This window comes from Gymnodraco acuticeps, unplaced genomic scaffold (assembly GCF_902827175.1).
Source record: "Gymnodraco acuticeps unplaced genomic scaffold, fGymAcu1.1, whole genome shotgun sequence".
Classification (NCBI taxonomy): Eukaryota; Metazoa; Chordata; class Actinopteri; order Perciformes; family Bathydraconidae; genus Gymnodraco; species Gymnodraco acuticeps.
The window spans coordinates 317,514-329,257 of NW_022990990.1; the positions used below are offsets into that span (position 1 = coordinate 317,514).

Consider the following 11,744-nt stretch of genomic DNA (forward strand, 5'->3'; position numbering starts at 1 on the left):
AATGACATTACTCCTGGGGAGTCGGGATAATCAAGTCTTAATGAGTGGAAGACTTTAGTGCTGTGTTTGACAGTCACTGCTAACAGAGGGGCTGATCCTTTGCTGATCTCCAGATGACTCATTGTTCTACAACGTTTTACCCAGAGAAAACATCAAGTGGAATGAAGTCCAGCTTAATGGAGATCAGAGACCAACGTTTACTGCACTCTTATTATTTTTCTTGGCACTATTTGCTTATGAATTCCAAAAGGGAGGTTACCTATTTGGTTATGTTTGTCAGCAGGATTACGGAAAATCTCAAAGCCCAAATGTTATGAAATTTGATGGAAGGGACGACATATAAAAAGATTAGGAGGAGAAAATTAATATCAATATTAAGATGATGTGATGAGACAAAAATGCTGAATTGTATATAGAGAATATTCGTTTTATTTAATGTTGAATTATAGATTTATACATCCCTGCCAAAAATCTGAAAAAGCACTTACGGCCCGTCCACACAGCGGCGTGCGTTGAAGCTTCCAACGCTTCTGCCCATTCACTTTGAATGGGGTGACGTCACTTTTAGCCGAACTGCATTTTGGGAAGCCACGTGGAGCGTTGCTGGCGTTGCTGGCTTCAAAAGTTGAGCAATGTTCAACTTTTGACACCTCGACGGAGACGTCAGCCAATGAAATCCCGTTTATGCAAATCTGCCAGTACAAGCGCTAGCCAATCAAACCGCGTGTATGCTGGGAGAAACTACGCAGGTAATTTCCTCATATTCCAAAAAATGGAGGGAAAATTCATTATAGCGGTAGTGAATCACCCGGTGCTGTATGATCAGTCTCTGTTCATCTACCGGGATACAAACCGGAGGAGCGAGGCATGGAGGGAGGTGGCAGAGACAGTGGATGAAACTGGTAGGTTTTCGCCTGTTTGGGGATTTTATATCCAGTTTACTTCGTTTTAACATTGCTATTGCTTTGTATGTCGGGGGCGGGAGATTCATGTGATTGGTTATTGGTCGCAAAAAATCCCCAAGCTTCAGACACGCCCACCGCCAAGCGTCAACGCACGCCGCTGTGTGGATGGGCCGTTACTGTTTTAATAGGTCAAAGTAGGCATCAACATGCTTTAAGCTAATTTTGCTTTCTATGTCGCATGAGACTAAAACTCAGAGCAGCATTCATTTATGAAAAAAGTGAGATATTCAAATCACCTCTGTTTTAACCCTGGATAATTGAGGCTTTTTCCCGTCCAAGTTCTGCAAACTAGTCTGACTGGAGGGACTTCAGCAATTACTTAATGTGAGGAATCGATCAGGACCAAGTCCAGCTATGATCTACTCAGTGGAGTTAGTCCAAAATGGGCCGGATGATTGGATATAAATTCAGCCACTCAATCAAAATAACATTTCTACAAATTATTATTTAAACTCAAGGATGCAGTCGTTTGATGAAATATGAAGCGATTATACAAAAACGGAGACAACTAAATCCACCAGACTTTGATATGCAGATCAGACTGATATGAACAACTCTGAAGAAGAAGTTATTGTTATTCTGGAGCTTCCCGTAAGACTGTAACGCAGCAGGAAAAACAGAGGGTGTTTTGTTTTCCTGTGGGATGAGCTTATGCTTATGACTTTCCCCTGCTGAGGGATTTGTCAATGAACCCTCAAGCTGCGGGCAAGCTCTTTAGTGACGCTCCCTCATGGATACATAGAACAATAGGATAATACAACAGCAGATCAAAACAGTAAAATAACATCCACGGCTCGAGTCAGTGATACTCCCACTCAGTCTGAATAAACCTCTTGTCTTTCATACACACTGGCACAGTTCCACAACACACCAGGAATGTCAGACTCATTGCTGCTGATCAATCTTTTTCCTCTCATTTTCGTCCCAACCCCATGCTGTTAGCTCTCCCACTGCTCCATAACTAGCACCTGATTAGGAGTGATATTAAACCCTATGACTTCAGCACGTCCACATCCCGCAGAGACCTCTGGAAAGATCTCGTTATCTCGGCCTCCTCTGGCTGGCAACTGGACACTTTCCCATCATCATCATCCCACCAATTTAAAAGGGCAGCACAGCTCATGATAATGCCAGTGGTCTTCCATAGCAGCATGTCTATTTTAACTGGCTTCAGCCACACATGGGAGAACCATTTCTCATGAAACATGTATGAAGCCTGGCAAACTCTGCAGTAATCAGCGCTATAGGCTGACTAGGAGAGAGAGACATGTCTATTTAGACTTTTGTGTTGCTCCATGCAAGCCTAGTGAGGGTTTAATTAGAATTTAAACTCGATAGATTTTTACAAAAAGCAATGCTGAGGAATCTCCCCTCAGCCGTCGTAACAACAAGGACATTAAAGCAGCCACCTCATAGTTGGTTTAATGAAGAGGTAATGGAGCCTGTGAAGATGCTTGTCCCCATAAAGCATCCGACTAGAACAAAGCAATGAAAGTGCGATTAAGTTTTAAATAAGGCGTTTAAAACAAATAGAAAGCAATCAGAGAGCACAGACGTCCACATTATTCTGATGATAGAAAGTGTTTGCCAGTAGTTAACAGAGACAGAGATGGACCCTCTGAGAATATTAGGTCCACGCACAACGACAAATGAAACAACACTCTTAATCTTTATCGAATTTATGCAGCAGCAAATTGCACTTAAATATATAGCGACAATGCACCGATTAAATGTGCACATAGTTTACAACAAATAGCCATCAGGAATTTGGCAGCCAATTATAGGGAAACTGTTGACATTAAAAAAGGAATTATTCTCCAGAATCTTCAACATATTTAGGCTAAACCTATTTTTTGGAGATGAAATGGCAAATGAGGGAAATCCATTTAAAGTGTGAGGAGATGAAAGATGATAAAAGCTCGGTAGAAAAAAGATAATCATTTGGATTCATGTTCATTTTATGTAGTATAAAAACAAAGATTTAAAAAGTGAAGAAAAAAAAGTCAGTCACAAATGTGCCTCTATCTGTGGCCTTGATGCTATTATATCATGTTTTGTTTAGGCATGTTAATGTACACCTCAATCACTGCTGTTGATTTATTTGCACTTTAACTTCAACAGAGGAGTATCCATTTTGTGGAGCGTAATTCATATTTAGCCCCGACAGGTTCTTCTCCTTTTTCTTGGTCTCACATAATCTCTATCTCTCTGCTCATTTTGGTCCTAACTCCTCTGCAATCAGAGATGTCAGTCACACTTAAAGCTCTAAATACCTTGAAACTCCTCAATCAGACACACCTCCACCCTCGCTTCCCATTGGACCGGCTCCAGGAGCTCCAACAGTCCCATCTGTCCATCACGCCACGGCTAATAAAAGACTAAATCATCATCACCTCAGGATGACATGTTATTCATCATAAAGCGGCAGTAACTGGCTCAAATATAATGTGACCTTGATGATAGCCAGGCTTTTTTCTCATTAAACGTATAACATATTTCATTGTAATCGCTTTAAGGAATGACTAACGAAAATGTCAATGTACTTTTTTGTTCCAGAAAATTCCAAAAATATTGGATTGCTTGCCAAACAATTCAATGAAGAAATTATACATATTTTGGGCATCGCAACACAAATGTTGGCATGCAAACACGCACAGTTAAGATGGTGAATATACTGTAGCAAATATAACTGCTATTATTGACATTCTGAGCATGCAAATGTATCAGAAAGTCACCATCTGCCAAAAAAACTAGTTAGCTTACACAGTTACAAGTACAATTGAAGCAAATCAGTGAATAAAATGGTAAACATAGTTAAAATGACACCAGCTAGTTGCATGTTAGCATTGTAAGCATGTGAAGGCAAAGCTATGTCTATGTAACATGGCTTTAGACTATGTATTCTGGTTAGTGTTAGGGAAATAATTGTCCTAGACTCCTAGATATGACGTACAGGACCAACCCTGACGTCTGTTTATCTCCTTTAAGGACATAGGCTGCTTCAGCCATAATGTTATTGTTCCCATTCTGTGACCGGTCAACACCTAGGTCACAGATGGTCTTTGTTGTGGGTGCATTGGGACACTTCCTTCTTTGTTGTTTGTGGACTCGAGGGTATGACATATTCGAGGCCATAGGTGGCGGAAGCAGGTGACTCAGTGTGCCCAACTGTCTAAAGCTATCTTATCAAAATATGTTGATTACTCTCTGTGAAACCAGTTAAATGGGCTAGCAAAAGAGAGGCGCTCCAGAATTGACGTGACAACCCACCCGTGCAGTCTCACCGTGACTGCTGTGAATTGTGATGTGAATGCTCCGGCCGAAACTCCAATAAATCATCAGTGTTTTGACATAAAAGCTCCTGCTCTACCTTGTCTCCTTCCTGAGTCGGTGACTCCCATGCAGTTGCTACACAGAAGTTTCCTCTACAATTAGCAGTATATTTACCATACCCTGTGCATATTTAAAATATTTATTTTATCTGTTTTTATTATTGGTAATGCACTTTGTTATAGGTCTATTTAAAATCAACAAAGAGGTAAAGAATGTGGGACTATTTTTTCAAGCTCAAGGTTTTATATCAGGACAGCAGACCTTGTAATCCTTGTTATAGAAAGAACACTGCTGCACACACTAATGTCAAATTCCTCCATGGCTGCAGCAGATTTGTGAGCAGCTGACAGGCAGCTATGAGGACATCGAGTGCGGCTCGGATTGAAGCATTTTGGATCAAATGTTTGGTCTAACCTCGCCATTAGACCACACACACCATAATAACACCTCACCCTCTGGGACATGTTTAAATTGCCTCGCTCACGCTGATTTATTCTCTCTGGTGACTACCTGTAATATATTGCTGATCATCTGGTGGGTATGCTTTTAAGGAAACATTTCAAGCCCTTTATTGGCGCTTCATTACATGAAGCTCTTACTGTTTAATGTGCATGTATTAAAAGTCAATTAATTCGTTTTTAGTAAGCCCAGAACAACCTAATATTGTAATGGTAAGGTAAGATTCAACTGGTAAATGATATTTCATTTTCTTAAAAAACTTGCTTATTTTATAAACTTTTGAATTTGTAGCTCAGCTTTTTCAGACATTACATTCGCATCAAGAGGCAACGTAACAATTCGTTGTAGATAGTATTGATTTTTCAGAGCACTTTAGAGACTGTTCATTCTTGGAAAAAGCTATTGATAAAGTAAACTAATTACAAGGTCCATTTAGTTTAATCCAACCTGGGCGAAACATTAATAAATTGCTCAGACAAAATAGACCCGATTAGCTACCAAACATATACCTTATAGTGTGGTTATTCTGTCAACCTCTCTTGGTTAGTTTGAATGTTAATCCGTTGAGTGCAATTTAGTCATAAATCTAAGCTTAATTCAACCAAATAATGATTATATAGTCACGTGTCTCCTAAAAGTTTCTACTTGTATGAAAGTGTCAAAGTGTCTATTAAGGCTGATGGAGGTCAGCAATTGGTTACTGTCTCTTTAAAATCCTCGTCAGCTAAGGGAGGTGATCCACTTTCTTAATCCTCAGTATTAGAAACAAGTCTGTAGGGTGAGATCTGTGAGTGTCTGCTGACTTGGCTGGCTGTCTTGTTTGGATCATTTACTCTGCATGGGTCAACATTTCTATTTTTGTTAATGCTTCTGAAGCGTGTACAAATCAACATCCATCAAATGTGACCTATCTGAGCTTAAACTAGTTTGTTTTGTCTGTGTGTGCATATGTGTCTCTGTTATGTCTGCGTCTTAGTCTCATGTGTGATCATGTGACATCACTGTAAAGCCTCTCAGACTTTTACGGTGCTTCATTTTATGTGAGTGGATAAAGATGGGGCTGATGTCATTAGCTCCCTGCCTTAAATCTCATCTACAGTGCAAATGTTTACACAGAGCTCCCATTAATGTGGCTTTTTTTAAATAGGCTTTGACCCACAGCCAATTATTGCCAGCAACCTCTTTCCTTCATTTTTTTTGTAATGTTTATTGTTATAGTGGCAGGTACAGCATTTGTATTATAGTGTGCGATAAGTGAGTACAGCCATTTATTTTGACTGGATGTTAAAATTTGGAACAACAAATTAAGTTTGCGTTTGGTTAAATACTACACGATATAGGGACATGCAACTATAAGATGTTTCACTTATCAAATGCAAGAAATAACTGATGATAATAATGTAACATTATGCCTTTATGACTGAGTTGGTATGATGGCAGACTTGTAAACAGAGAGCTTTTACTACAATGTGTTTGTTTACTCTAAACAAATAAATGAATTAATACAAATGTATTACGTAGATCTTGTCATGAAGAAATATAACATACAATCTATAGTATATTTGTATTTCTGACCTCAGATAAGATAAGGAGTATAAAAAGGTGTACACTTGACTTCTTATTGGATTACAACATGAACAGAAAACAAGTTTTACAAAATGAAGATTTCAGTTTTCAAACATTCCCTGGATCAGTTTTCATTATCTATCTCTCTCCTCAGCAGACAGTGTGATAGCGTCTTGGTGTATTTTTCAAGCACACAATGTGATGTGATAAGCAGCACGTCCCCGTTCCACTAGACATCTTTCTGATGAGGTGTACAATTGAATACTGCACGGCACACCGAGCATTGATATAACGACATCAGTCAGTCAGGCGCTTTTATCAAACTGTTATCATGCATCAAACATAAGGCAAGCAGAGCCTTTATGTTCTCTGTCACTCTCACAGCAGCTGCCCCTGCTGGATCCTCTGGATATTCTGGAAATCAACATTTAAATCAATAAACTAACTCCAACTAATGTTGTTTTGGCTCCGAAAGCGAGAGCACTTACACTAAAGGCACAGGAAGCTGACCAACGTCTGATTCAATGGTCTTCTACTGATTTACACATACAGAACATTTGCAGCTGTTACTGCCATGGAGAAAATCATTCCTGTGAATTTGTGGGATCCAGATGGTCATTAGCTCTGGAGGCCGTCAGGTTACTGAGCATCGTCCTGTTTTCTTTCTGATATGCTTTAAAAAGGCGTTTTAAGTGCTTCTAATGGATCTATCAATGGCAAATACATCACCTATTTATGGCTCTCTGTATAAATAATAAGCCATTTATAACCTTGTAGGTTATAAGGTTGTAAAAAATCTATTTGACATCCTCCAGACTGCTTTTTTACAATAATATATTAAAGTTGTCTCTCTGGGACCTAAGGCAGATCTGTCGGAAGAATGACGGCTACTGTGCAAAGTTATGCAAAACATTTGTGCAAACTATATAACCACAGATGTTGTTTAAAAATCGCAAATAAATGATGACATGGTTACCTCATTACAACAATCATCATAATTCTTGGCTATAGTTCAAAAAAGTGCCCTGATCCACCAAGGCAGAGCTCTTCAAACATTCAGGACGTCCCTCTGTGGGAGAGGAGGGCTGCCTCTGAGCTCTGTTTGCTGCCATCACAGCAGCTTCATACACCCTAAAAGACATCACGCAGGGATGACTTATCATTTTTTTTTGCAATCACGTTTGGATTTCAGACAGCTTAGAGAGAGTACCTCGGTATCAGCTATTTCTGTTGCCTAGAAAACCGTTAAATGGCCACTTTAACAGCAGCCGTGATGAGAATAAGAGATATTGGTCACATTGAATTGGGCTGCGAGTGCACAAAAGTATATTGAAGATCAATTAAGGTTATTTTTACTTGAGTAAAAGTATAACATATACTACAAATTGTACTTTGTAAATAAGTAACCTTAATTGTTTTGCTGGATTTTTTTTCTTTATTATTATACAATTGTTTTTTTTACCCTCTGGGTAACATCTTTTTATTAATGGATATATTTGTAATACTGATAATGACCCAAAATGTTGTGTTTTAGACTGTTGGTAAGTACACAATATACCAATTTGAATACAACATCTTGGTAATGGAGTGTCATGGACATTCTTATCACTTTCTGGCATTTGATGGACCTAATGATTTATCGATTAATTAGGAATATAATCAGCAAACAGTGTATAAATAAATATAAACCTTTTTGTTTCCAATTTCATATGTAAATATGATCTGAAATGTAACCAGTAACTACAGCTGCAGTTAGCCAAGTGTAGTGGGGTAAGATGTACATTGTTTTGCTCTGAAATGTATTACTTATGTACTGTCTACTTCAATAAACCTCCTTAATTACTCTCCACCACTCCTTACGACTTTAACAAAAACCACCAGAGCTGAACATCTGATTTATTTCTTTATCAATGTGGTGCAAACCGTCACATCTGCTTCTCTGATGGTGGGAAAACTGGAGAAAGCAAACATGTGACTAAGGAATAAGAAGCAACTTTGATCTGTGAAATAAAACCCTCAAACTAGCAGGATGTAGAACTCATTAGGACTCTGAAAGAGCTCATAGTGCTTTTGCTCCAAGATAATCCAATTTAAAGCTGAGATACTTCGAGATACTTTAGTGAAAAAGCTTTTTTCTGCTTTAAAATAGCCTCGCATCTGGCCAATGGCTCTCCTAATTTCTATGACTAATGCTTTGTGCAACGTGGAATTACATTAGTCTCTGGTTACTATTTAGCTAAAACTGGTAATCAAGAGACTTCGGGGACACATGTCCACCCTAAATCCGAATGGATATTTAGCCGCCGTTTTATTCTGCATGAAAGAAGCTATGAATGTGATATTTATTGGTTGTGACGTTTAATTCTCCTCCGAGAACAATCTGGGCTTTACCATCAGGAATCAATAAATATTCAAATTGTGATGTTAGGATAAATAAAAAATAAAATGTAAGCCTTAAATGATGCTCAAAAGTTTTTTTTTAAATCACATGATATTCTCTGAGCTCCCGCTGATTCAAATGCGTGTATGTAAGCAGATGATGGAACAGTCGCAACAAAGCACATTTAAAATTGAGGCTCATAAACATCAACACAAATGCTTGCTTTAGTTAGCCCTTGCGTACTGAAATAGTAGGCTGAAATATTCAACTGAGCTGCACCAGTTATTTGAAAATATCATTTTGGAAGGAAATCAAGATCTTCTCCATCTGCTTCAAAGAGGATGCTTGGAATACAAAAAACATTAAAACAGTTGCTTTTCCTTTGATTGTATTTTCTCATTTCCCTTTTACATGTGTTTTTCTTTTGTATCTAATGTGCATGGTGGGTTTAAAGATGTAAGATACATTTTCTGTTCTCATTTAGAGAAAAGGAATCATTTGTATTTTTCCATTTAAAGCTGTTTGCTTTGACTTAACTATTTCTAGTTGACAGTTTAATAAGTCTTACAGAGTCGAGTTTACTGAAGTTTACAGATATATGACTACTGTACATTCTGGATTTGCTTTGAAACAGTATGATGCCTATAAGAAAGTATTATACATAATGTATTTTACTTCAAGATACATTTCTGACATTCAGGTATCAGAGAAGCCTCCCCAACAAAAAATGCAATTTAGAAACGCTTGTATACTTTTTTACTATTATTTAATGGCATCAGGACCCAAGAGTGTTTTTCACAGTTTCAATCCAAGGTTTTACGTTCCTCAAGGCCACTACACCTACACTTCAGATCGTTACATGATATTTGACCAAGACTCGAGATATGCTCTAGTGTAAAATGGACCAAATACTACTTTTACTATAACAGGGCTCTGTGGCCAAAACCATTGGAGACGTCAACACAAAAAAAGCAGGCGAAACATCTTAAGTGAAAGCAATCTGCATTTTTATCCTCCTCAATTTTTGCAATCTTAACTGAGATTTGAGTAAAACCTGTAATTGTGGACAATTCCAGTTCATATTATGATCCATTACATTTCTTGTTCTCATCTCAGCAAAGTTCAAATGAGGAGTCTGGAGAACATCTAGATTTTTAGGTGCAGACTTCGTGCATGTCAGCCTGTAGGGTTGCAACTTCTACTTATTTTCATTGTACATTTTCTGATTCTTTTCTAGATAAATTGCTCCATTGTTCGGTCTATAATGTGTCAGAAAATATTGAAAAAAATCCTCTTGAAATCCAAGGTTATGCCTTGACAATCCACAACCCAAAGATATGCAGTTTACCATTATATAAAACCTGTATATCTCTATAGTACAAGAGACTGAAACCACCTTTTCTTTGATTTTTGTATCATTTATCAAAAAAGGGTGTTTACTTTGTTGATTAACTAGTCAAATACTCAATAAAGTTATAGACCTGATAAATAATAAAATGTCATAAAAGATAAAACCTGTAATTGTATTTCAATGGCTTTTTATTGAAGCTCTGAGTCATTTCTACTCGGATCTTCAAACCTAAAAAGCAGGAGAACATAGATTTCTGGCTGCAGAATGTGTGAATATGTATTCTAAACTTTGTGATAAGGGGAGATAAGGGAGAGACCTCATCTCATAATATTTTGAACTATGAATCTCATATGAGAACACTGAAGTGTTTTGAGAACTCCAACCTGTAGCCAGTCTCTTACCTGCAGCCAGCTGCATCCAGCCGCAGATCTTGTACACGGTGCCGGTGCTGCAGAAGAAGAAGAGCGAGAAGCAGCCGATGCAGGAGAGCACCAGCACCATGGACATGGCGATGAAGAAGGAGGCGGCCTTGAACGCACCGGAGGGGATGCTGCTGAACTCGGTGAAGCTGCCCTTACAGGTCAGGTCCCGGGACAGCCCGTTGCCGATGCAGTAGTGGAACAGCCCGAAGTATCCCGCCTGCGGGGTGTCCATGCCGTCTCCGATCCAGTACGGCTGGATGAAGCACACCACGTTGACGATGGCGAAGAGGATGGTGAAGATGGCCCAGAGGGTGCCGATGGCGCGGGAGTTCCGGACGTAGTTGGTCTGGTATATTTTGGCAGCCTCGGAGGCGGGGATCATGGTGGTGATCGTACTGGGGACCCCGGGGATCATCCTCCGGTCTAAGTGCAGGGGTCTGCTCGGTGCTCAGGACCAATGTATTCAGCGAACTCCCATCTGAGCATCTGATCCGTAAAAGGCAAAAATGCTGTGTTCTGCAGAACTTGTCGCTGTTTAGTGTTTTTATTCTGACTTTATACAGTCACAGCTGTTTCCATAGAATCACTGCACCCTCACATCCATGGCGAGGTCGGGTTTTGTTTTCTGGTGTTTTCCTCCTGGTTTTCATTCATCACTCTTGCAAAAAACGAAACGCGCTTTCCGAAAAAACACGCTTCAGGAATCCATTCAGAAGCCAGTGGATTCATCCGACATTTGTCCTGATGATTTGTCAAAGATGTCGTTACCTGAAACGTGTGTAAAGCCATAGACTGTTCCCCCGGCACACAGGCTCATGTCTGGGATCCACTCTGCTGAAATGCTCCGTCTGAGCTCCGACAGACCAACAGCTGCAGCTGAGGTGAATCAGAGGAGGAGGAAAGCCTTGGATAGCACAGGGCCAGCCCACATCTCTTAATCCACGTCTGACGTATTATTCAAGTAGCACGCGCAAAATCTCAACACACACAATCATAATAATAACAAACTACAACAGTGTGGTTAATGCACCCAAATGTAATGCTCACATAATCCCCCTCTAACAGCTGCTTCACATTACCCTAATTATATGAGAGCGGTATGGGAGCATGCTCCTCGAAATTACCGTACACAAATGCAACTATTAAACAACATTAGACTGCAAATGAACGGCGTAAATGAACCTTTAATTATGCTTGCTTCCAATGATATCATAACAAAACCATAAAAGCTGATCTGCTCCCAGATGTTGCCTTTGTATGCTGTTTAT

At 39.3% G+C, this 11,744-nt stretch overlaps 1 protein-coding gene across 1 annotated transcript in view; it reads right to left on the reverse strand.

The window, feature by feature from the left end:
- lhfpl3 (LHFPL tetraspan subfamily member 3) overlaps nucleotides 1-11,486 on the reverse strand; it is a 38,745-nt gene extending 27,259 nt beyond the window's left edge. The window contains exon 1 of the mRNA XM_034235880.1: nucleotides 10,456-11,486. Coding sequence (XP_034091771.1) covers nucleotides 10,456-10,891 — 436 coding nt within the window. The 5' untranslated portion in view covers nucleotides 10,892-11,486. The remainder of the gene's footprint in view (nucleotides 1-10,455) is intronic.
- Nucleotides 11,487-11,744: the final 258 nt, after the last annotated feature.